General features: G+C 33.8%; 2 protein-coding genes across 7 annotated transcripts in view; both read right to left on the minus strand.

Annotated features, from left to right (window-relative positions):
* The window catches only part of LOC108915477 (cytochrome P450 6a2), a 15,282-nt gene extending 3,488 nt beyond the window's left edge, over positions 1-11,794 (minus strand). The window contains exons 1-5 of one of the 5 annotated variants that reach the window (XM_018721534.1): positions 11,670-11,794; positions 7,658-7,889; positions 3,140-3,283; positions 2,870-3,055; positions 2,184-2,516 (exon numbers count right to left, since the gene is read on the minus strand). In XM_018721534.1, coding sequence (XP_018577050.1) covers positions 2,184-2,516; positions 2,870-3,055; positions 3,140-3,283; positions 7,658-7,883 — 889 coding nt within the window. In that variant the 5' untranslated portion in view covers positions 7,884-7,889; positions 11,670-11,794. Of the gene's footprint in view, positions 1-2,183; positions 2,517-2,869; positions 3,056-3,139; positions 3,284-3,402; positions 3,653-7,657; positions 7,900-8,122; positions 8,372-11,418; positions 11,446-11,669 lie in introns of those variants that run through there. The other 4 variants (XM_018721543.1, XM_018721519.1, XM_018721525.1 and 1 more) reach the window with 4 other exon arrangements.
* Positions 11,795-13,148: 1,354 nt separating this feature from the next.
* Positions 13,149-25,801, minus strand: LOC108915425 (cytochrome P450 6a9). Of its 2 annotated transcripts, none has more exons than XM_018721451.1 (8): positions 25,685-25,801; positions 22,533-22,763; positions 21,494-21,637; positions 21,251-21,436; positions 19,954-20,286; positions 13,936-14,169; positions 13,505-13,756; positions 13,149-13,405 (listed from the first exon to the last, which is right to left on the minus strand). In XM_018721451.1, exons 2-8 carry the CDS (start codon positions 22,756-22,758, stop codon positions 13,242-13,244), a joined length of 1,539 nt encoding a protein of 512 aa, XP_018576967.1. In that variant the 5' UTR covers positions 22,759-22,763; positions 25,685-25,801; the 3' UTR covers positions 13,149-13,241. The 2 variants fall into 2 exon arrangements, with proteins under 2 accessions (XP_018576967.1, XP_018576975.1); XM_018721459.2 differs by having other exon boundaries at positions 25,690-25,789.
* Between the last annotated feature and the right edge of the window lie 1,299 nt (positions 25,802-27,100).

Genomic DNA, 27,100 nt, shown 5'->3' on the forward strand with positions numbered 1-27,100 from the left:
CTTATACTTTTTTTCTAAGAATCACCATTCCTGAGATATCGCGATTCTAAAAGTTGAAGGAGTCACGTTCTACATGATATGCACATATATGCCACGTATATACATAGTCAGGCACTTAATGCAAGTAAATATGCCTATTTGTGTCTCTTGTATGTATAAAGTATACTATTCTGAGAATATACACTCAAAAGAAATTCAGTCCTTAGTCAAAATGACGCAGATGTCATTATAATTGAAATAGCAATAGAACCATTTAATGCAACAAATACATCTATGGTAGTTGATGAAGATGTTGACTTATTAATACTACACACTGCACGGGCTCCAATTGATAAAATTATATACTTTTTAAAACCTGGAAAGGCTCAACAGCGAACAGAAATATATTCTTCAAAAAGTTTATCTGCTTATCCAAAATGCCAAAACCATAATCTTATTTTTACATACGATAACCGGCTGGATACTACATCAGCAATGTTCAGAAGGGGTAAAACATCAGTATTAAAATTATTTGGAAAAAAATAATTGATTGATTGCAGAAATTGATTCTTCACCTCAAACAATAATCACAAAAGGAATTCGCTTTCTCCTTGCTGTTAAGGAGCTCCAAAAAAATTGATTGTATAGATAAATATAGATATTTAACTTCTGTAAAAAATACACGAAACAAGAAACAAGTACAACTATCTTGTCTTCCTCCAACATCGGCTTCTGCTAATCAACACTTGTATCGATATACTATCAAGTTCAGACATCATCAACTGAACCCAGAAGACTGGGGTTGGAAATTAACAGATAATACTTTGGAACCGATTCAAACTTTACTTCCACCTGCTCTGGAAAAACCCATAAACACTATTTTTTGCAATTGCAAAAAAGGTTGTAGTGCTAAATGTGGCTGTAGAAGAGTAGGGTTACTGTGTTCTCCAGCGTGTACTAATTGCCAAAGCCAGTCTTGCTCAAATGTCCAATTGAATACAACAGACGAAGATTCATGTGATTTCGATGAAGAGACAACTGATTCATCTTCATTTGAACAATTTATGAACATCCAGTAAGAAGAAGAGGAAGAATAAGAAGAAGAAATCGAAGAAGACATGACTGTTGAAGTCGACTTTGAAGAGTATGAATCAGATTAAAATATCAAAAGAAATCAGAACTACAGTTAAAGTCAATAACAAATATCAATATCAATAATCATCATACAGTTAAAAGAGTATTGTCCCTGGAAATTCCGTCATAACAGTTCGTGGAGTTGGCCTACCGGGGAAACCACGTTAAAAAAAACGCGTCAAAGTACACTACCTCACAGGTGGTGTGTGGAAAAGTGTGCATATCATGTAGAACGTGACTCCTTCAACTATTGGAATCGCGATATCTCAGGAATGGTGATTCTTACAAAAAAAGTATGAGGACTAGTTTTGTAGATAATTTTAAGATCTATAATTTTTGTCAGGGCAACGTTTTTGATAAAACTTACCGTTTTCGAAAAAAATCCAAAAAACCTCAAATTTTGACCTTTGACCCCGAATGACTTTTTTAGCACACATGGAATCGATGGGGACTTTTGAAACTTTATTTCTAATGGTGTACCCAAGGTCTCCACCAAAAAGCTCTGTGGGTGATTCAGTCATAATGTCATTAATTTTAATCACGTATTCGGAAGGCTTAATAAAGACAGAAAATCGGACAAAATTTTTTACTCGACTTTTAAAAATGAAGGAAATCAACCCATAACTCCCGCTAAGAAGGCGGCCCTGCCAGATGCCCGGATGCTCGGAAAATTTTGTAACGTAATGTCACGAACATACAGTCAGCTGAGGCGAACAGCGTTGCCAAGTTCACATTATAATCACATTTAATTTTAAGCCGGTCAGTAACAGCCTGAAAAGGGGGTTAAATAATTATTTGAAAATATTTTCTTTCAGCTTAAATATGCATTTAATTTTTTTTTTAATCACGTCATCGTATTATACTCATTTTTCTCTATCTGCTCTTAAAATTAATGACATTATGACTGAATCACCCTGTAGAGTATTATTTAAAAAACTTAATCAAATAGACAGAACCAGCCCAGAAATGGTTCAACAACTGACAACTACCAGAAAAGCTGTAAGCTTGTGTAGAGAATAAGGTATGGCTTACTATCAGGCAAAGAAAAAAATTGGTGAAGATGATCTCACCTTTGTACCCGTTCTCTCGACCTTCCTTGTTATTTTTAATATCGATAAGCAGCTGCAAAACGTCGTTCCTTCTAACGTTGTTCTTTTCTCTGTAGGCGACAGTGTCTTCGACGACTTTGACGAAAAACTCCGTGATATCTTTAGCAACAGCTCGCACCTTCACTAGCCTTCCAAGGGCTGGGAAATTGGCTGCTATAGCAAACTGCAAGCTTCTCAATCTGGTTACGGTGAAGAAATTTTGGCCGTAAAGTCTGAAGGGCGAATCTGGTTCCTTGAAGCTGTTACACTCTATACCAAAAGCGCAGGAACCGATGATATCAGTTGTAAAACGAGCTGAAAAAAATAGTTGCTAGTAATAAGTAGTAATCCTTGATTCAATAATATTTGCTAGAACTTTTCAGTAGTTTATATCTATTTAAAGTTTTGTTACTTTTGGTAGAATCTAAAGTTAATGACAAAGCAAGGACGTCAATGGTGTAAATAAAATCATAACAATAAAATAATATGTTCATCTTTTTATCAGTTGAGAAATTTTCATGTCTAGAGTCTTATCAAACTTCATCAAAGTTCATGTGAATATGTTTCTGAAACCTCTCACAAATGACTTGCAAATAATCAAAACCATCTATAAACATCTATTACAGATCAGTCACTACTGTTTTTTATCAACATAATTTTTTTCCTACCAAAAACATCTTTGATATCTACAGCGTCCCCATTTGTAAGTGTTTCTTGAAAGTACTTTTCCAAAATGACCCCACAGTCCGTCAAAGTCTTGAACATAGCCTTCAGCTTGCCGGAAGTAAAGGTGGGGGTAACTTTGATCCTCAAGTTCCTCCATTTCTTGCCTCCAATAGAGAAGAGATGAGCCCCTGCAAAAATAGGAACATGACATGAAAAAAAGTTCGATAAGGGTGAGGATTACTTGTATATTTAAATAAAGCTAAATTCCGTACCTAACGGGTCGTCCTTGCCATTCACAAAATTCGCTCTATCCACGAAATGGCTAAAATCCTTCGTCATCACATGCTTCGCCAGGTCTAAGTCTACAATCAAACCGATAGGACTTGCCAAGGCGTATAACCCACAGAATTTATAACCTGGAAAGGGAAGAAAGGGTATAAGTAAATAAAAAGTATACTCTTTCGATTCCTAAAGTGTGCTACAAAAAGGCATTCCAGAACAAGGGAAACAAAAATAGCAAATCGTCTTCGATTACCAGAAATTTAATGAAGTTACAATTGATGATAAACACACAATCATACGAATAGTGGACATTTTGATAAAGTAGAGAAAGCACAATATTTTATCACTTTGGATTTAGGATTCCACCAAATTCAAATGCATGAATGGTATCGCGGAGCACTATGAATTCACGCGGATGTCGTTTGGATTAAAAGGAGCACCTTCCACCTTCCAGTTATGGATAACGTTTTGAAAGAAGTAGCTAGTAACGTTTGCACCAGTCTTCAAGACCAAGAAAATTCAGCTGGACAAATAAAAATTCATAAGATATATTTAAGGATATCAAATTATCACATAAGTTCACTTTATCAGAAATCTCTATTATCAATTATATCGATTATAATTTATATAATATTAATGATACTTTCCAAGCAATGCCTAACAAAAAATTTCTTATCCTAACAAATCAATATTACAGTCTGTTAGATAAAGTACATGTACATCAGTAGATAACGTTTATTAATAATAACTTGGATTTAATTAATTTAGATGATAAGCTTCAAGTGAGACTCAATTATAGTTCAAGGAACCAAGGGTTTCCCCTCCGAATTCTTTCGGATAGAACCGATGGACTGTAAGTAGAAAATAGATCAAGGAACAAAAGTTATATAGTGCCGATGAGTACTTTTGCACAGGGGGTAGAAGCCACCCCTTCTAGGGAGAGAAAAATAAAATATTGAAAATAACCCCAGGAATCGATAAAGCAATCGATTCTAAGCAAAAAGTACCTTATGAACATTTTTCTATAAGTCAATATTTTCTGAGTTGTTGGTGATTGAAAATGTACATTTTTTTATTAAAAAAAAGGTTTTTCAGTAGTTTTTCTCGAATAACTCGGAAAATAGACATTCTATGAAAAAAACATTACGAAGAAAATGAAGCTTACAGGAAAAGAAAAAGATTGAGTTTTTTCTCATTTATGTAGGTGCAATAGATGCTGGGATACGAGACAACACTAATTGTAACAAGACTTCGCAGCGTTGCCAACTCAACATATCTAGTTATTTACCAAGGTCAGTTTAATATCAAAGTGGTGTCGCGGGAAAATTTAAAATACTTTGTAGGTAGTTCTCATTAAATAAAATAATACTAAAGTAATAAAATGAATGCATAGCGACACCCAATAATAATAAATTAAGCGTAAAAATTTGTGATACTTTTTCTTGTTTTTTTATGTAAATATAACGTAAAATTAATTGTATATCACGATCTTATATTTTCCACAAATACTAATTTTAAAATCACAAAAAGTCATCTGCTAAACTACTAACTTTTACCAAGTTATAATAGTATTATATTGTTTAGTTTATTTTGCTAAATAGGTTTATTAAAGGTAAATGAATTGGTGCAATAAGTATTAAAGACTAAAAACGTTGACTGAAATATTGAGAGAATATTTTAATCAACACCAAAATATTTTTTTTAGGTTTCTTACCGTGGCAATATTCCTTAATGATTATCTTAATATATACCTAAAAATGTTAATGTTATTAGGTAAAACAACAATTGTGCGGTATCAGGAATTAAAAGGTCGATGAAGAAAAAATGAGAGGGCAGTGCAGATGAATATGAATAGATCAGAAGAATCAGTAGTTGCAGTTTGACAATGATTTCACAACAATCAGCCCCTGGCTGATAACACCGCTGCATTTTTTTTAGGAAAAGTGTAATATTAAATGCAAATTAAAAGACTTATAATAGTTAGATTTTTATTTAGATCCATTTACAGAAATTCTAGATTTATTGCTATACAAAATGTTTACTGATGAATTTTTCTGATGGTAACAGAAATGCCAATGTATGTAAACAAAAGCAATAACAATTGGTAAAAATTATACAAAATATAAATCAATGTACTCAAGACGTAGAGTGTAGATGCGGAAATTAAAAAAATATATAAACAATATTTATGTTTGTCTTACATTCAAAATACATAGTAAAGAGTGGAAACAAAAAAAAATTCTTTTAATGATAAAAAATGTATGATATGTAAGTCGGAGACGCTTTCATTATAATCAATGTAGCTATAAAAAAAAAACAAAACAAATAAAAATGTGAACGAATGGCACTTTCCTAAGTTTTCTATAATCCATAAACTATTAAAAAATAAACAATTGAACCTTATTTAAAGTGAGGTTATTTTACCTCCACCAGAAACTCGTGAAACTTAATTGATACCAACTAAATTTAAACAATAAAATTTGGTAAGCAACTAAATTCTAGTTCGATTTATATTGGCAACATTGCGAAATCTTGTTACAATTAGTGTCGTCTTGGGATACGGCTGGTTGAAGATAATTTCATGTACGCCAGAAACTAAATTGGAAGCATTGGACTTAAAATAACTAAAAAAATTCTATTTTTCAAGAAAAATGCACAGAAAATTTGTAAAAGTAGGTACTTTAAAAAAATCTTTAAAATGAACTTCACTTTAAGTCATTAGCATAAAAATTAACAGAGTTATGATCAAAATAAAATTGTTAATTCGCTTTTTCGGAAAAAAAATCAGTACAAAACTGATGATTTTTTCAGGAGACTTAAAATAAAAGGTAATCCTTCTAAAATTTACATTTTCTATGTACTAACAATGTATTATACAAATTTAAGCGGTTCAGAATGCATAATTTTGAAAATATTACTTTTTGATTGAAATTTTTTTTAACTCAAATATCAAATTTAACGAAAATAACATATTTTTGAAAATAACTTTAAAAATAAAAAATATACGAAAAATATTCACTTATACAAAAGTTTAGATTTTTTTTCACAGAATATTTGTTTTTTTTATTTGTGTAGGATAAAAATTAACAGAGATGTCGCTGCTAGAAGTTTGCAGTTGAGGGCGAAGGTCGTATTCTCAAACCCTTTAATCTAAAAAATCTCTGAAATAACGCGTTAAAAAATATTCAAATTTTCAGTACTTTTAGCTGTCGAAACATTCCGTAAAATCGTTTTTGAATCGTCTTAATAGCTTTAAAATTAAGGAAGTTATCGTTAAAAAACCAACGGTACCTTACCGCTTCAATTTTCGGAGTATATCAATATTTTGGTTATCCACAACTTTGGAGCATTCATAGGAAAATTTGAAATTATGACTTTCCCCATGAAAAAAATATTGAGAAATAATTATTTTGATTATTGCATAAATTATATTTTGTCATTGGGGGTGGCTTTTAAGGGTTAAAACAATGCGATAAATTATAAATTGTATTCTAAACAGGTAAAAGAATTTAATTTATCCTGTTTGTACTATCAAATCATTTCAAACTGTTGAAAACTATTTTTTTAATATTTTTTTACTAGAGGTAGTTTTTTAAGGGTTGAAATTTTGTATTAAATTATTTGTAATACCGTAAACTATTGAAAAGATTTCTATTTATAAAATATGCGCTATAAAAATATATTAAAGTCAAAGAAACTAAATTTTATATTTTTATCGTTAAGGGTGGTTTTTAAGGGTTAAAACTTTATTAAAAAAAACACAATCACCCTAGATATTCTAAGGAATGTGAGAATACCATTTGAAGACAGAATAAGATGCTGTATTCAAGAGAATGGTTATCAATTCGATCATCAATTAAAATTCTTCTTTGTTTCTTCTAAAAGTAAAATTCCCTTTAATAAATATTTTTCATATTGTTCTTAATTAATTTAATTGGGTGTCCCATCAAAAATAACCAAATTATTGCTGTTTAAAGTTCAGAGATTTCAGCAGTTTTTTTAACACCCTGTACAATACTAAGTGACGACAAATATAATAATTTATAACTTCAAAGATCTAAAATACACTCTCCAAAACTGCTTCCTTAAAATAATTTTCTTATTGGTAATATTAAATTTCTACGCTAAGCCTGCATTTTCACTAAAATTGAAATATCTCCCAAACAATAAGACCTAGATATGCAAAACATTTAATAAAGTTTACCTATTTTTTACGGTGCTTTCAAAAATGCAGAAAAATACAGGATGTTCCGTTTAAAAATACATAACTTTGATATGGTACGCTTTTCCTGGACACCCTGTATATTTCAAAATATTTTTTAAATGTAGCCGTAATCAATCTACACGTACCCACTTAAACAGGTTTCTACAACATTTGCCGTTTGGTCCCTAGCCACCGAAGCGTTACTGGTGGCCCACCCTGTATAGTTCACAATAATAAATAATTTAATATAATCCACAGGTCAACATTAGACAAATATGATTGTTACAAGTGATTTTAAACATACCTTTAGCTCGAGCTCTGTCGTACATATTTTTTACCCTGTCACTGATTGATTCCTTAATATTCAGAGGATTAGAAAAGTTCCCAAAGGGAATACTAGGTTCCAGGTAAGGTACATTTTTCCTGGCCCAATATTGGTAGGTCCACTTGAGGTAGGCGTAGATTGCCAACAAAAGCGCGATAAAGACAGCCAAAGCATCCATTAACACATTTCCTGTGAAGGTCGTCATTTCTTTCTAAAAAAGACTGTAATAGGTGACTAGTATATGGAAATAAATAACAGCACATCATTTGTTTTGTATTATTATTATCGCTTGCTTTCGCTACCCTTCTTTTTTGTTAGAACTTTGATTTGAAAGAAGATAAAATAAAACCATTACAAACAATTTTCAAAATTGTAGATATTGATGTGTTTTCATTCTTTTAAAAAGAAACTACAAGAAAATTAAAGAAAATCTTTAAAACTTACAATGTAAATGTAACTCTTTTTATACGCTGTTAGATAATATCCTCTACCAAATTTCTATGGATACTTTTTTAAAAAGGTCTTTCTGTGATGCCTTCTATACCGATAATTATTATCTGTACGTGCATTAAGTTGCTAGAATATTGAACACCACTCGCAAACAACACAATTGTGGATCTGGAGAATTACTGAAGTACGAATCACTAGACCACTTCCTATACTTATGATTAAGAGACAGCGATTACAATTAGAATTAAACGTACTTGGAATTTCCTCTATAATTTATAAACATCTGATGAGGACAAAGTTTGATAAATCTGTTAATACTTTGATCACACTACGATAAGATAATGGGGCTGAATCACGTAATAAGGTTCATATAATTATTATTTATTAAAAACGTCGAGGTAGTATGGCTTGTTACTAATGTATTCGTAGAGTTAAACTAGAATAGTGTTTGGAGTATACAGGGTGGCCAAATGAAAACGAAACAGAGCCATTTTCAGGAATTGCGTCAAGATTGTAGAAAAACGCTCAGACCCGTCGATTTTAGATTAAAGGGGGACATTCTTTGCTGGTATTTTTGACTCCGCCACTTTCACCCCCCAAGCAAGGGTAAGCATCACCCCAAAATACTTAAATGGCATTGGGGGTTGAGTAATACTTCTTTTGAAAGTTCTTACAATTCTCTTTACAACAGACTTTAAATTTTATAATTCCGCCCAATACTTTGAAAAAAATTTACATTTTAAAATTTAAATTATGTTTAGTTGCTTACTTACTACTTAGTTAGTTGATTAAATGTTCAAACTGATGACCGCCCGCTTCCATACAAGAACAAAGATTTTGTTCGAAACGTTCGCGAACATTCTGAAGCATTTCCGGAGTGATTCGACGGCATTAGTCGACGATTCTTTGACGCAAATCTTCCAGCGACGATGGCTGTGTTTAATAGATTTTACTTTTTAAGTATCCCCACAAAAAGAAATCAAGGGGCGATAAATCCGGTGATCCTGGAGGCCACTCAATGCTGCCTCTTCTCCCAATCCAATTCCGTAGAAAACGTTGGTCCAAATACTGACGGACAATTAACGCATAATGCGGAGGAGCAACGTCCTGTTGAAAAATCAAATGATCTTCATCATACTCTGGAACATTTTCAATAATATCAGTCAAGGCAGGGTCAATAGCGTCTTCCAGTAGTTGCAAATACATTTGGCCAGTCAAATTACCAGGCAGAAAAAAAGGATCCACCAGCCGGTCACCGAAAATTCCAACCCATACATTTAATTTTTCCGGTGTATGCACCTCGTGAAAAACTCTTGGGTTTGAATCGGACCAAAGCGGCAATTGTGACGATTTACCGTCCCGTTCAAGAAAAAACTGCATTCATCAGAAAAACAGATGTTAAAAAGGAACTGTGGATCGTTCCCTGCTCGCTCACTCATTATTTCGCAAAATTGCAAACGGCGGTCATAATCATCCTCATGAAGTTCCTGGACTAAATGTATTTTGTATGGATGAAATTTATTCTTCTTCAAAATGGTTTGTATGCTAGTTCGATTGATCTCAGACACATATGCCAACTGCATCATACTTAATGTAGGATCAAGATGAACTTGTCCCAAAACTGCAACTTCACTAGTTTCATTTACGTTTTTCAATTTCTCGTTTTTTATTGGCTACGTTCCCTGCCCCTTGAAATTTTTTTACTAACTCTAGAAGATACTTCCTCCTGACATGTCGATCTTGATGTTGTTCATTAAATAGCTGAGCTGTTCTATTCGCACATTTATTGTTTATAAAGTAAACCGAAATGATATCTACCCTTTCCGCAATGGAATAAACCGTAGTGTTTAATTTTCAATAACACAATTAAATAAACTACCAACCAACGCTTTCAAATAATACTAGAAAATAATTTGGAATCCACTAATTTTTTTTTCATTGTGTGTGTATAGCATTCAATTATGTTTTTTACAATTGTGTTTTTTTTACGAAGGTGATAACAAATCGCCAAAAACCAATGTAACGCAAGAAATACTAAATTTATACCATTGGCGTACTTAACTCGAATGACTGACATTTTTACCGTTACTAATTGTTTGTATATAAGTTTCAACTTTAAAATCAAAATTCTTAATAAGTATTGGGCGGAATTATAAAATTTAAAGTCTGTTGTAAAGAGAATTGTAAGAGCTTCCAAAGAAATATTACTCAACCCCCAATGCCATTTAAATATTTTGGGGTGATGCTTACCCTTGCTTGGGGGTGATAGTGGCGGAGTCAAAAATACCAGCAAAGAATGTCCCCCTTTAATTTAAAATCGACGGATGTGAGCGTTTTTCTACAATCTTGACGCAGTTCCTGAAAATGGCTCTGTTTCGTTTTCATTTGGCTACCCTGTATGTGTTATAGACTGTTGCTTGTTTGAGGAAAAGTCCAGAAAGCGCTCTCTCATCCTATGGACACCCTATGGTTGGTTACTCTGGATATTCTATGCCAGAGATGGGTATTAGCCGAATAAATATTCAATTCTATTCTATTCTAAATAGTCATACCTATTTATAAAGATTATCTTCAATTGTTTAAGATTTGTTAACAAGCTTCAATATTAACTTAAATTTATTGTAAAATTATGATTGACTAAATTATGACAAATTTTCTAGTCATTTAACTGACTCGGCCCTTTAGAATTCTGAAGATTTTTGAAACATCAAATTAAAAAAAAACAACTTAAAAACAGCAAAATTTTAATTACAAAAAAAAACTTTTGGTTTCGAAAACTTACCGTAGGAACTTATAAGTATGTGTAGTATTATAATGAGTAGTATAACCCCCTAAATGTTTTAATCCTAGTTTTCGAGGAACTGTGTCATACTGTTTCATTTGTAGATAAAAATATTTAAGCAGCTAAACTTAGAAAAAACTATTATCGTTTAAACACTAACTTTCGCATTTTATCAGAACACAGAATTGTTAGCAGTAAACATCGACTTGGTCTTATAAATGCCGAAATATTCACTATTTCCTTCACCATTGTCATCCGCGTAATGGTGAAATGCCCGGATCACTTCTACTCAGCTTACACAACGACACAAAAATCCCTCCGATCGAACCACCCCTGCGCCCAGCGTTTGCTACGAAATATTTGTCACACTTTGAAATTCATAACATCTTGTTACATTCTACATATTTTCTTTACACCTAGCGTTACATTACCGCTTTCTTAAATATTTCCAATGTACATGTGGTACATGTTTATAAATTAATTACTCATTAAATATTTAGGTACTTACTTCACCTTATTTTTACTTTCAGTGGAGAAATATATCTTAACCTTCAAATGTGATAATAAAGAAATAAAATGTACATGATATCAGCTGACTTATATTATTAGTAATGCAAACAATTTACAAGTGTTGTTTTATATAAGAAAAATGAGTTGCAAGGTAAATAAAGATGACTAAAAATTTTATGTTGATATTAAAAGTACACTATTATCACATCACTGCTAAACAATAATAATATTAATAACATTGAAGCTCACTTGTAAGAAAAGTTGTTGTTATCAATCCGTGCCTACAAACCCATAAGAACACTTAATCACGAACGCTTATTCTTTAATTAATTCAAACAATAGTTATTTACATCGCAAAGGAGATAAGTATTATTTATCAGTCGAGGACGATTTTGCGCCCGAGCGGAGCGAGAGTTGGCAATAGAGTCCGAGACTGGAAAACTGCTGCGTGGTGTATAACATTGTATCTGCTCCCACAGCTCTTTATGGTTCATGAAATAAAGAATAGGTTTTATTTTTTGACATTTCTTGGTCAATCATTTTGACATTATTCGAAGTCTTGCAAAGTCGCCTTGGTTGTTTGGATTTTGTCGTTTCTCAGGTGTTTTATAAACAAAGCTACATAAAAGTTGAAATTTTGCTGGTTTTGAATTATTATTTCTAAATAAGTGATTTTCAAATAGAATTTTGAATGCCCGAGAAGTCGCAAGTGCCCAATGGCATATAAAAATTTCAAAGAATGGTGCCAGAACAAAAATATTGGTGTTTCATAAATGTCACTGCTAGCATAAAACTGACATTTCACACTTTTTTATACGCTATCAAGCAGGTAGGCTACAACCAACCAGTCGGCAAGAATACCCTTTTTATGATTCCTAATAAGATTGCACAGTTTTTGAAACTAGAACATACTGAAACATATACAGGCCATTAATTCCGAAGAACATCGGCAACGTTACTGGCTAATACAGGAGTTGATGTGTTAGCAATCAAGTGACATGGTGGGTGGAAATCACCCACAATTGCAGAAAGTTATGTTGCTGACAGTTTAAGTAACAAAAGTGAAATAGCCAACAGGATTCTTTACAATAACACTTCAACTCCAGATTCTAGTAGTACGTCGCATCATGCTGTTTCAATGGATCAATCAGATAATATTGAAACTTCGGTGACTGAAATGGAGCGGTCAAATCATTTTGAGAAAAATGTGACAATTAGTAAACGCGAGGGGCATAATTATCCATATTTTTATAAATGTTACTAAATGTAATAACTGTACAGTTACCATAAATATTCATTCATAATAATTAATAAAATGTAATGTTCATCAAATATTTCTATTTATTTGTTCATAAAATATGCATTTATAACTCGAAATAACTTTTTTCCGTAGGGAACTTACCTCCTTAAAAACAATGTATTAATAGTCTATTTACTATAATGGGAGCAGATAAAACATTACAGTCTATATAACATACAACAATAACAGTTAATAATGCCACATTGGAATAAACATATTCTACATTAGCGTCTGCATTTTACTGCCATATTAAATTGCACTTCCTTGGCGATGTTTTAAAATAATTAAAACATGTTCTGTTCTCTAAACCCTTCATAGTAATATTTGGGACACCCTGTACATGTGGATAGATGGATTAAAAAATATGTATTTGTTTTATAAAATAATCATATTTTCAAGTGCACATATTTTAAAATAAAGAAAATATACAGTTTTTAAATACATATATTATATATCAATTTGAGTAAGTTTGCTATATCCCATTTGGATAGTCTAAAGGTGACATCAAAAATATTCAAATTTTAGACTTTTTCAACGTTTAACCAAATTCCACCCTCAGCGGTAGTGATGAAAGCCGTAGGAGATAACATTAGAGGCACCTGAGTTTCCTTGTTCAAAGTTACCCTAAAATTTCTTAGGATTGAGGTTAGGCCCACTTTAGTTTGCATGATGCCGAATCTTTCACCTGAAACAAAACCAATTTATGATATATTTCCTAATCCTGTCTTCTCATAATCGAAACTGTAGAATTTCAAAAGTGAAGTGAAAAATCTCCCATACTCACCAATGCACACTCTAGGCCCTTCCCCGAAGGGAATGTGAGCGTAAGGATGTCTGGTCCTCTTATTTTCCTCTGTGAACCTCTCCGGATCGAATTTGTTGGGATTATCGTAATATTCTTTATCATAGTGGTATCCCACGATCGGAATGAATATCAGAGTGCCTTTTTCAATCACCAGATCTTCCCCAGGTACCTTATAGTCCTCCACGCATTCTCTGTTTACGAACGAAAGTGGTGGGTACATCCTCAGTGCCTCTAGAATGAAGTTAATATTGGGGAAAAATGCCTTGGATGACCGATGATTATTATTTAACAAAGGGGAAATATTTATGTAAAACCAAAGAGCACTTAAGGTATCACCTTCAAATATTCCTCGTCTATCATATAGATTAAAACAAAAGATTAACAAAATATTAACAAAAGCTTTGACTTACCGTCAATAACTTGTCTCATGTACGTCAACTCGCTAAGTGAATCGTACGTGATTTTGTTGTCATGCTTGGCTAGGACCGTACGGATTTCTTCTCGGACTTTGTCTTGGATGTCCTGATGAGTGGCCAGTTCGTACAAGACAAAGGTGGCGGTGGTGGAACTGGTTTCAAAACCTGCTATGAAGAAGACGAAGCACTGTGCTGCTAGTTCGTCCATATTCAGGGTTTTACCGTCACCTAGAATTAAAAACAAAATTAAAACAAATAGATTGGGTTCTTCTGCAGAACTTCGACCATTACTGCGTTTGCTAACAGAAATGTTGAACAAACTATCGCAGGCAAGCGCACCTAAGATTGAGAAGACGAAGGATTATTATTTGGCAACGAGCTCTATCTGTTATAACTACGAAATCTATTCAAGTAAGTTATTAATCTCCAAGAATTAAAGAGAAAATAGCAGAAAGGACAGATATGCTGTTAGTATGGGGTAACAAAGTATTTTAATAATCGTTAATAAATTATACTTATAGGAAAATGTAACTTGAATACCGGTTCAGCATTTAGCCATTATAGACCAGGCGGGATCTGTTACAAAACACCCGTGTATGGATGTTTTATACAGGGTGTTAAAAAAAGAGTGTAAAATATTTCAGGAGGTAACAGTATGAACCAAAATAAAGAGAAAAGTCTTAATAAACATGGGTCCGCAAAGTAACGGTTGCGGAGATATGGACCACTATTCGTTTTTCAAACATTTTATTTTATTAGGAATAAACCGACAAAGGAAGCTTTTAACAAACAAAAAACAAAGTTACAGAAGATGTTCAAAGTGCCCTCCGTCCATTTCCAAGCAGGCACGACATCTTCGTCTCAACGATATTCGAACTCTTTCGAAAACACCCTCCTTGGTTTGGATTTCTTGACACTTTTGATTAATCCGTAGCTGCAGCTCTTCCAGGCTATTTACAGGAGTACCATACACTAATGTCTTCAAATATCCCCAAACAAAGAAATCTAGAGGGTTCAGATCAGGCGATCTTGGAGGCCATAAAACAGGTCCGGCCCTTCCTACCCATCTATGTGGAAAAGTTTGGTGTAAATGCTCTCTAACGGCCATGGAAAAATGAGCTGGAGCACCATCATGCTGGAACCACATTTGTTGCCTCTGATTCAAAGGAATGTCTTCCAAAAACTCATACAGTGTGTTCTGCAGAAAGTTGAGGTAAGCAGCGCCTGTTAATCGGTTTGGTAAAACAACAGGACCTAGAAACCTGTCACCTACAATACCCATCCAAATGTTTAATAAAAAACGTGCCTGATGTCCAGATTCTATTAGAGTCGCGTAGTTTCGAGAAAAGCCGTTATCATATTGGACGATGTGTCCTTCAACCACGAAATGGAGTGCTACTGATTGCAAATACTGCAGACTTTGCACTTAATTTGAAAGCTGGTCAAGTTCTAGTTCGAGCTGATGAATGTGTTGCCGAAAAACAAGTAGATGACGATAATGAGGTAAGCGTTTGTAATGTTAAAATGCAATCCAATTATAAACAATTTCAGGAAAATGAATTGAACGTAGATGTACAGGTGCCACGCGAAATTAAATTGAAATTATTGCAACTTGTCAATAAATATAGAAAGACTTTCTCTGAAAATCTTGCGGAATTGGGGACCACCCATTTAACCAAATTGAAAATTCACTTAAACGATGATCGACCCGTTACGTATAGACCTTATAGGCTACCACATAGTCAAAGAGAAAAAGTTAAAACGATGATACAAAATTTAAAAAGTAACGGTATTATACGTGATTCAATGTCACCGTACGCCAGTCCAATTCTTATAGTTCGTAAAAAAACGGGAGATGATAGGTTATGTATAGATTATCGAGCATTAAATGCTAAGACCCTGAAAGATAAATATCCAATGCCAATAATTGAAGATCAGTTAGATAAGCTTAGTGGAAGCAAGGTATTTACCAGTTTAGACATGGCCTCGGGTTATTATCAAATTCCGGTAGCTGAAGAATCAGTCCATATAACAGCTTTCGTTACACCGGATGGACAATATGAGTTCTTAAAAATGCCCTTCGGGTTGGTAAACGCTCCTGCCCTTTTTCAGAGACTAGTTAATAATGTCTTGGGGTCCTTGCTTGGAACGGTGGCACTCGCATACTTAGACGACATACTGATTCCTACATCAGATTACGAAAATGGATTAAAATCATTAGAACAAGTATTAATAGCTTTGCAAAATGCAGGTCTAACCCTTCGTTTAAAGAAATGCTATTTTTTCAAATCATCAATAGATTATTTGGGGCACGAAATTTCCTGGTAAAACAAAGATCTTAGCGGTACAAAATTTTCCATGTCCTAAAAATATACGCGAGGTGCGCCAGTTTCTTGGTCTTACTAGTTATTTCCGCAAATTTATTAAAAACTTCGCCATCATTGCGCGACCACTTACTTTGTTAACACGAAAAGAAACACTATTTACGTGGACAGAGGAACAAACGCGAGCATTTAATGAATTAAAACAAAAATTAACACAACGACCTATCTTAGCATTATATAACCGATATGCTGAAACAAAATTACACACAGATGCTTGTAAGTTTGGGTTAGGCGGAATATTGTTGCAGCGGCAAAGTAATAAGTGCTTTCAGCCGGTGTCATATTTCAGTCGACAAACCTCTAAAGAGGAACAGATTTATCACTCATATGAATTGGAAACATTAGCCATCGTAAATTCTTTACAACGGTTCCGGGTATATTTATTAGGGATCCCGTTTAAGATCGTCACCGACTGCAATGCCCTTCGGGCAACTTTTATTAAACGCGATTTACTACCTAGAGTAGGGCGTTGGTGGTTGTTGTTACAAGAATATCAATTTATTGTAGAGTATCGCGCTGGAAGTAAAATGACACATGTCGATGCGTTGAGTCGTAATCCTATAGCATATATAAATGATTTCACAGAAATAGACGTAATGCAAACAAATATATGTGACGATGATTGGATATTAGTGGCCCAATTACAGGACGACAGAATAAAATATTTGCGCGACGTGCTACTGAGAAAACCACGCGATAAAGAAGAAAACAATATTCACGAACAATATGAATTAAACAACGAACGCGTGTACAAACGCACAGAGAACGGGGTGAGATGGGTGGTACCTAAGTCTGCCAGACGGCAATTGGTTATGCGATATCACGATGAGAAGGGACATTTTGCCGAAAACAAAACTCTTTCTGGACCGGTGCAACATTATTGGTTCCCATCCATGAAAGAATATGTTAAAAGATATATAAAGACATGTTTAGGATGTTTGTACAATAAACAACCGTCAGGTAAACGCCCTGGATATTTGCATCCCATTGATAAAGTATCAAAACCTATGCACACTATCCATTTAGATCATCTAGGGCCATTTGTTAAAAGTAAATGTAAAAATTCTTACCTTATTGTAGCAATTGAAGCTTTTACAAAATTTGTATTTGCAAAACCCGTACGGAACACAAAAAGTATACCGGTTGAATTTTTTATTGAAAGTCAAATTATCTCTATTTTTGGAGTCCCAAAACGTTTCATTACCGACAGAGGCACCGCTTTTACAAGTAAACGATTTATACAGTTTTGCCACAAATACAACATTAAATTAGTGCATAATGCAACCGCGACACCTAGAGCCAACGGCCAGGTGGAGCGATTTAATCGTACTATTCTGACAGCTCTTAGTGCCATCACTGACGTAGATGATGGGTGGGACAAAAATGTAGAGAAAATATGTTGGGGTTTAAATAACACGGTTAACAAATCCACTGGGGAAACGCCCTTCTATATGATGTTTGGCTACGTGCCTAGAAGTAGAAATGACGCATTTCTTACTTCTATAGTGGATGTCGATGTTGATGATAACAATGTGTTACAGACAACAAATATGTGGTCCTCTAACCAGGAGGATGAAACTCCGGATGATCAAAACGTTAAAGGAGTGCACTCTACCATACGAAATACGAATGAAGAAAGTCTTCAAAACGAATGTATACTTGCAAGTAACGTTGTATGTACTTTAGCAGGTAGCGTAAAGGACGCTACCGTCGACGAAGTACATACTGAGGGAGAACGTCTTCCTACGAAAAGAAATGTCATAATGGGGCCCCACGGGAAATGTTCCCAACGCATCGAACAATTAAAACAAATACGTGAACGAGCGTCGCAACGTATACGACGCCAGCAAAAGATGGATAAAGAAAGATATGATCGCAAACGTGCGAAACCAAAAACATATTCTATAGGAGACTATGTAGTCGTTCGACGTGAACGTACTAGTAACGATGGAGCTAGTCGTAAGCTTCTTCCTAAATATGATGGTCCGTTTGTGATCACCAAGCTGTTAAACCATGATCGAATAGTGGTCATGGACTTAAAAGGAAATTTTCGAGGAGGGCGAGGTATTTATGTAGGTGTATATCCATCAGAAAAGCTGAAACCCTTTATCGTAGGTACTTCAAGTACCGACGATACCGATGGCTTTTCAGACGTAGAGTGAACCACTCTATTAGTTTAATAACGTCTATTCTGTATGTGTTTAAATTTAAGTTGGAATCATGTGGAACTTCTAGTTTGTAATATTATATGTTTTATTTTATTTTCTTTGGTGTATTAATGTGCAACATATATTAGAATATTGATTACACAAAAACAAGAGAACTCTTTCTTTTATTTCTCGGGACGAGAAACTAGTCAGGTTGGCCGAACTGTTAGCACCCTGTATACTCACTGAGACGTCTACTAGATGACGGACGAGTGTTTATGCAGGTGGGTGTCCAATGATGCCACTCTGATATGTGTTGCCATATAGTTGTAAGTTGAAAGCGATGTTTATATTTATATATTATGTAGGAAAAAGGGAGAAGGAACAGGCAGTCTGTAGAATGATTGTAAAGAGAGCAGACGTTTAATATTCAATAAATATTGTTTACAGTTTTATTTATATGTTCGTTTATTAATCAACCCCAAGGCATTATAGTATGAGGATTTTCGTCGGCCCAAATATGCGTATTGTGAAAATTAAACACTTCATTTCTTGTGAACCCGGCCTTATCAGTAAAAAGAATGTTTGCAAGAAAACGAGGGTCTTCAGCATCATGACGTAGAAATCAGCGGCAAAAAACCAAACGTGCTTGATGATCATTTATTGGATTTAAGGCCTGTACTCGTTGCACTTGGTATGGATAAAGCAGTTGCTCGTGAAGGATTTTCCAAACAAGAGGACCACTAGTTCCTACCTCGGAAGATATTCTCCGCACACTCGTACCTGGATTCTGCTCTACCAGTGCTAGACTTTCTTCTTCTGCTCTAGGAGTGGATACCGACCTTGGTCTTCCGGATAAATGGCACTGTTTGCTCAAGGAACCGGTATCACGCAATCTTTGGTGAATTCTTCCAAACATGCGTTGTGAAGGAATCTGGCGATTTGGATAAGCGTCAACATAAAGACGTCGCGCTTCGGTGGCGTTCCCATTAGCACGACCATACATGAAATGCATGTCTGTTAATTCTGCGTTAGAGTAACCAGCTACAGCGAAAGAAAACTTGTGCACTGAGAACAACTGTCAAATACGTACTGTTTATTTCACTAAACATCAACCAACTATTATAAGAAAATACACAACGTTTTTGCAAAATAAAAGAGGGGCTAAAAAACATAAAACAATCCATATCTCCGCAACCGTTACTTTGCGGACCCATGTTTATTGTGACTTTTCTGCTTATTTTGGTTCATACTATTACCTCCTTAAATATTTTACACTCTTTTTTTAACACCCTGTATAGTATCATAACTAATTTAACTTTTAAACCTTTAAACACAATTTTTTGGTAATGTGTAACACAAATTATAGTTGCTCAAGCTTTCTTTATAAATGAGTCAACTGTGTTACAATTCTGTATTTCTGTATAAAGTGGAAAATAAAATTCTACCAATACAAAACAGTGCATAGAAAATGAACTCACCTTTATACCCGCCCTCCTGACCTTCCTTGTTATTTTTTATGTCTATAAGCAGCTGCAAGACATCGTTCCTTCTAACGTTGTTCTTTTCCCTGTAGGCAACTGCATCCTCGACGACTTTCATGAAGAAGTCCGAAATGTCCTTATCGACCGATCGAATTTTTAGGAACCTTCCAAGCGCAGGAAAGTTGGACGCAATCGCAAATTCAAGGATTTTCCATTTGGTAAGATTGAAAACTTTCTGCCCGTACACCCGGAAAGGCGAATTCGGTTCCTTGAAGCTGTTGCACTCCAAACCAAAAGCACAGGAACCGATGATGTCAGTGGTGAAGCGGCCTGAAACAAAAACAGTCGATATTTCTAAGTAAAATAACAAACTGTCAATACTATTTCTGAGAAGTTTTGTTTAATTAGATAATATTATTTAGATCGTTTCGCCTTCATTGATCCAATCACAAATGGACATAACGACGGTTTATTTGTGAAATATTGAAGGAAATAAAACTGTTTGCTCATCTCTTGATGATCCAAGACACAATTTAATTGTTGTCTTTATTTTCTTAGTTAAAGTCATATCTAGACATGGCTTCATATCCTTCTAAAGCGACTTGGTCCTATTTATGCAAATAGCACATGCTTTTTGAAAAAGGGATTTTAATTTTAAGATGTTTAAGATTGCTGATGTGATTGCTTTTTTTCCCTTCGAAAAATAGAAGGGTTGTTTGACATTAAACGAAGCTATGCCAATAGCTGGTTCTAGTCCAATAAAGTTCAAGTAGCATTCACCTCATTCCTCTGGAAACTATGTATCCAGACCAAAATCACTCTGTTGTCACTTCCTAAACATAGCTTCCCGGCAATTCCATACCGTTCTTGAAAAAATAAGTGCGTACTAGGTACCAACAGTCTGGCCTTTGAATTGCAAATATACAACTACCTACCTTCAATACGTTCGTTCTCTTCCAATCCAATTATTTACTTCCCGAGTCAGCTTCCGGCACATTAATAGCCGCTTGCTTTAATCCAATAATAATGAAGATATGGTAAGTCCAGAAACTTCGCGTTTTTGGTATCGACTCCACAAAGAACCTTAAGAGTTCTGGAACCCCTCGTAATCCCACAGAAACTCCTCCAAGATTCAGTTTTTATTTATCCAATTACTTTGCCCATGACAACAGATCTATATTGATCCCAGCTTGATTGAAGAAGTGCCGAACATCTACTCTAATTTTTTACTCTGTGCGTATAGTTCAAACCTCTACTACCATTACTACTTTGTGTCTATATAACTCGTCCTTACCAAATACGTCTTTAATGTCCACAGATTCCTCTTTCTCGAAAGTTTCTTGAAAGAACTTCTCAAGGATAACTCCACAGTCCGCCAAAGTCTGGAACATAGCCTTCAGCTTGCCGGAAGTAAAGGTGGGGGTAACTTTGACCCTCAGATTCCTCCATTTCTTACCTCCAATTGCGAAGAGATGACTTCCTGCAATGTACATAAATTGAATTTTATAAGCAAAAAAGATGTTTCTAGATTCTGTACCTAATGGGTCGTCTCTATCATTTACATACTGTCCTCTGTCCACAAAATGGTTGAAATCCTTCGTCATCACATGTTTCGCCAATTCCAGATCAACTATTAAGACTGCAGGTCTAGCAGTGTCATATACACCACACGATCTCCAACCTAAAAAAATTACTAAATGTACAAAAATTTACACTTTTCACAACCTCCAGAGACATTACAGAGAGAACTCATTATAACTGAAACCCCTAAATTCCGAACGTATGTTCAGAAGGTTTTTTCGTATTAACCTAAATTTAGATACAAAGCAACAATGACATTCGAATTGCGGTGCTACAATAACAGTTGTCAAAACAAACCAAACCACAATTTTTACTACTTTATTTGATAAAACAATTTTCTGTGTCTGTGCATGGAAATTGTAAGGTGCTGTTCATTTTGCATAGTGTTCCGATAATATGTCTTGTTGTTAAAAGCGCCTATTTCTATCGTGTACAAAGATAGGACTGAGATTGCATGTTCTGACATCTTGAAATTCCGCCTTGTCACAGTTGTCAGCTGTCAAATGAGAAAGGGAAATAAGTGAAAGGCATACAGTTCCTAAGGTTTGACAAAATTTAAACGCCAACAGAAGACAATGTGAAAACATATTGAATATGAAGATACAATGTTAGAGGTATAACTGAGCAGCTGAACAAATAGAAAAATATAAACACATGAAATACGTATGTAGTAGAGTGTGTATATCTTTGAAGGACTATGACGCTAACATTGCCTATTTTGCGATTACATAGTACATAGCGTGGTAGAATTACTTGATACAGATTTTAGTACAAAAATGTACCTGTCCTAACTGTTGGACACTGTATCATGTGAGAGCCAATTTGTAAGAATAATATAGTTTTTACCCAATCTATGCACAGTTCTATATTTATTTTTGGAACCTTCTAAAATGGTACGCCCATGGAAGCCCGCATCTACAAGTCGAAGTATGGCAACATTGACATGTACTAAATAATTTGTTAGTTTCATGAAGCTTATGTTAGATTAAATATACCTTTTGCTCGGGCAGTGTCGTACATTTCTCGTAGAATCTCGCACAACGATTTCCTGGTACTCAAGGGGTTAGGAAAACTGCCAAAGGGGATGGATGGTTCTATGTAAGGTAAATTTTTTCTGCTCCAGTATTGGAAAGACCATTTAAAGTAGGCGAAGGTTATTACTACGATTGCGGTGATTACGCCCAAGATATCCAACAAGAGACTTCCTAAGAAAATCGCCATTTTTCCTGTATAAAGAAATATAATATAAAAGAATCTATAACAGATCTTTTTTCTTAAAAATTACATTACCAATAAAAACACTAATCGGATTTGTAAAATACTCATTGGCGTCGAAGTTTTGAGGTTCCTAGTGGCACTGACTCCTTGTACCACTGCTACTGATTATCGTAATTCAACTTAGAGAATTTATATGTACTTCAACTTAGGCAAATCAGTGGTCCAAGTTTTATCAGTCTGCATCGAATATCCCCAGAGATATTTCGGAAAACGTGATAATTTTTACTAATTTACCTATACTATACTATACTATATACTATATTTACCTACCTTTGAAGGAAAGGAACCCTATAACTTTAACTGGGAGTCAGTATTTTAGAGGTACGTGTTTCCCTGAATACGAATCTAAAATTCTTTTTTTTTAATCAAATAGCTTTCTAAACTGCACTTATTAAATTAGCTTGGTAAGTCGTATCAGCGCACTATCAAGCCTGACAGTTGTTAACTTTTTAAATGAATTGTTAGAGAACAATCATAGATAATAAAGGTCCAGAAGGTCATGGAAAAACATTTTTTTTTAATTCGTGAAAAAAGTCAACCCCTTTCCTTAAAAGTAATTTTCTTAAAATAAAAATTGAAGTAGTTATTTACACATACCCACAAAGGGTGCAATTTTTTCAAAATCATTTTTTGATCCATAAAATTAATGAAATCGTCAAAATTTTTTAATAGCATTGTAATACAACTCTTTACAAAGAAAATAAACTGAAAATCGTTACTGTAGGGCAATCCGCTGAGAAGATCTAGCCAATTTTCTAGAACGCCCTTTTTTAAAAGAAATCGATATATCTCGAAAAATAATTAATATTTTTTTATTTTTCAAAAATGTACTTTTTTGGCTTGCCGCGCGCTATGCTTACAGTAAATAGCAAGTAAAGGAACGTAAATGTAAATGAGTTATAGAAGAAAAGAAAACAGAAGATTTTTAACGGTTTTTTCGATATATCTCGAAAAGTAACAAAGCAATCGATCCTTGTAAAAAGTCAGTTTAACCATGTTCGCCATTTTGGATCGAGTTTAAAGAACGAGAAACTCAATTTAAAATTGAATTTCCTATATGGCCGTATTTTTTTTTTTTTTTCAGGTAATAATTTCTGCAAATTTAACATTAGACAAATATTGGTATGTATGAAAATTTGGGCAATAGTGTTTTTGGGCATGCCCTCCTCAATTAAGATAATGGCGTCCACCTAACGCTTCCGGTTATACCGGAAGTTGACGTCATCTTCGTTATTTTAAATGGAACACTCTGTATATTATTGCAATTTGGATTCTACGTCAATTTAGCTGAACTTTCATAAAGGTTTTTCCTATTCTTAAAGTTAACCGTTTTTGATATATTTAACTTTAAAAAAAAAAAAAATTGAAAAAGCACTGCCTGAAGATAGGTATAGGACATTGTACAAGATATATGTCTAGAATTTTCTGAAAAATCCAAAAATTGAATAATATACAGAATGTTGCATTTAAGAAACTTGGTATCGAGTGATACACGACACACCCTGTATAAAAAGTTTTTGTTGAAAAAAATGCGCAACTAAAAATACCAATCAAATGTGTCTTCCATTTGGCTGATACACACTGTATATCAAAACAGGAAGTGATTATACTTAACAAAATTGTATTAAAGATTTTAAATACCATTTGTTGGTAATATGTGACACAAGTTATAGCTAGTCGTATGTTCTAGATAAATTATAGTCAACAATGTTATAATTGACAAAANTCAAATAGCTTTCTAAACTGCACTTATTAAATTAGCTTGGTAAGTCGTATCAGCGCACTATCAAGCCTGACAGTTGTTAACTTTTTAAATGAATTGTTATAGTTAATTAATAATTGTTAGTTATAGAATTGTTGTAATAGTTTTTTGATTATGAAAAATCGTTTTTTGCAAATTTGTGATTTTTTTTAGCCATGTTTACCATTTTGGATCAAGTTTAAAGAACGAGAAACTCAATTTAAAATTGAATTTCCTATATGGCCGTATTTTTTTTTTCAGGTAATAATTTCTGCAAATTTAACATTAGACAAATATTGGTATGTATGAAAATTTGGGCAATAGTGTTTTTGGGCATTCCCTCCTCAATTAAGATAATGACGTCCACCTAACGCTTCCGGTTATACCGGAAGTTGACGTAATCTTCGTTATTTTAAATGGAACACTCTGTATATTATTGCAATTTGGACTCTACGTCAATTTTCAGGTGAACTTTCATAAAGGTTTTTCCTATTCTTAAAGTTAACCGTTTTTGATATATTTAATTTTTTCTCAAAAAAAATTGAAAAAGCACTGCCTGAAGATAGGTATAGGACATTGTACATGATATATGTCTAGAATTTTTTGAAAAACCCAAAAATTGAATAATATACAGGGTGTTGCATTTAAGAAAGTTGGTATTGACCACTGATACACGACACACCCTGTATAAAAAGTTTTTGTTGAAAAAAATGCGCAACTAAAAATACCAATCAATGTGTCTGAGCGTTTTTTCGAACACGCCCCCATTTATTTATTATTGAATTTATTCCATTCGGCTGATACACACTGTATATCAAAACAGGAAGTGATTATACTTAACAAAATTGTATTAAAGATTTTAAATACCATTTGTTGGTAATATGTGACACAAGTTATAGCTAGTCGTAAGTAGTATGTTCTAGATAAATTATAGTCAACAATGTTACAATTGACAAAACTTTTAATATAATTTTTTTTCTGTAAATAATCTTAATGTCGTCATTTAAAATAATTTGATAACAAGACGAAGTATAGGCTATGGCAACTCCACTTAATCTTGATAGCATTAAAACAAAAATCGTAAATATAATTGTGAATATAATTAATATTACATACTTTTACACTTACCTTACCAGATATGTATTTGTAAAAACACACATTCAATGGAGAATTAGCATCTAGTAGCAACTGACGGTAATAAACATCGCGCAAGGACAAGAAGCACAATATGTTGATGAAATTACGACATTCGTGATGAATATCTGTTAATCTTAACATTATGATAAGCTATATTTATCTAATTTAAAATTAAATTTATATGAACTTTCAGAATAAAGATCTGTCACGAAAACAGCAAATAAACAATAAATCATAATAGAATTGTAAATTACGTCGGACTAATTAAAAACAAATACTGACAGCCTGGTTCTTAATAAAGCAGGCAGGTCAGTTTCCGTGTTACAGGGTGATAAATTATAGGAAAAAAAATTGATTTATGTCTATGTAACAAAACAAGATAATTTATTGAGTGGACTAGTTTACGGTTTGTTGCATTTCTTACAATTGTTACATTTCTTGAACTAAATTTTTAAAAATTCCCAAACAAGATAGAAATTCTTGGAAATGGAGCATTTTATCGAAAGAAATAAAGGGTCCCTTTTTTGTAGAGGAAATGAAGGTCTATCATATGTTGACATCTGAATTTGAAAATTTCTACAAGCAAAACAATGGGGGCAAATATTAGCCGATGACCCCCCCCCCCCATTAAGACGGCCCTGATCAAAATATTTGAAAAATTTTATGATGATCTATTTCGACTTTTAATGAGCGTTCATGGTGGCAAAAATTCATAATTTTCCTTCGACCCATTTCGGAAATATTAAAAAAAAAATAATTTTTTCAGGCCCCATTTTGGGGGGCGTAGCTCCCTTAGGAAGCAATCGATCAATGTTTATATAAAAAATTTTTTTTGCAATATAATCAAGCGGTAAATGATTAGATACTAATTATGAGACACCCTGTATATTTCTTATACAGGGTGTCCGAAAATTACGTGTACAACGAAAGATCACAGACTCCTTGATTCAAAATAAGTAGATTAAGCCCAATTTACCTATTTCCAAAATTGCTCCGTTTAGCCGCTAGAGGACGCCAAAATCCGATAAAAATTTTTGTTTATTCTGAATATCTCGAAAACGACTTTATCGATTTTGACCATTTCTGGGTTACATAGTAAGGTCTTTAATTAACGTCTTTTAACGTTATTTAGAATCATTTTCAATCCCTAGAAATATAAAAAAAACAGATATCGTACAAATATAACCACATATTTTTTTATTCCCCTGTACAGTAACTCCCAATTTCTTTCATCACTAGCTGACTTTGTTTAGAGACTTTCTTCACTCTAGCAAAACTTTGATCAGATGAGTAGTTTAGGCAGAAAAAATTAATTTTCGTGAGTCTGCATCATAATTCATTACGCAACAAATAACGAAGTTGACTGTGTTATGTTGAGGACACTCTGTATGTATATGCGATCCAGTT

This window comes from Anoplophora glabripennis, unplaced genomic scaffold (genome assembly GCF_000390285.2).
Source record: "Anoplophora glabripennis isolate ALB-LARVAE unplaced genomic scaffold, Agla_2.0 scaffold155, whole genome shotgun sequence".
In the NCBI taxonomy this organism is placed as follows: Eukaryota; Metazoa; Arthropoda; class Insecta; order Coleoptera; family Cerambycidae; genus Anoplophora; species Anoplophora glabripennis.

Bases quoted from the DNA above. Each gene is read 5' to 3' on its own strand.
- LOC108915425 (XM_018721451.1), bottom strand. From the start codon at position 22,758: ATGGCGATTTTCTTAGGAAGTCTCTTGTTGGATATCTTGGGCGTAATC. The intron at 21,437-21,493 runs GTACAGAATCTA...TGTACATTGCAG, and splicing joins TGATAGAGACGACCCATTAG to GAAGTCATCTCTTCGCAATT. The intron at 20,287-21,250 runs GTAAGGACGAGT...TTTTTGTTTCAG, and splicing joins GGACATTAAAGACGTATTTG to GCCGCTTCACCACTGACATC.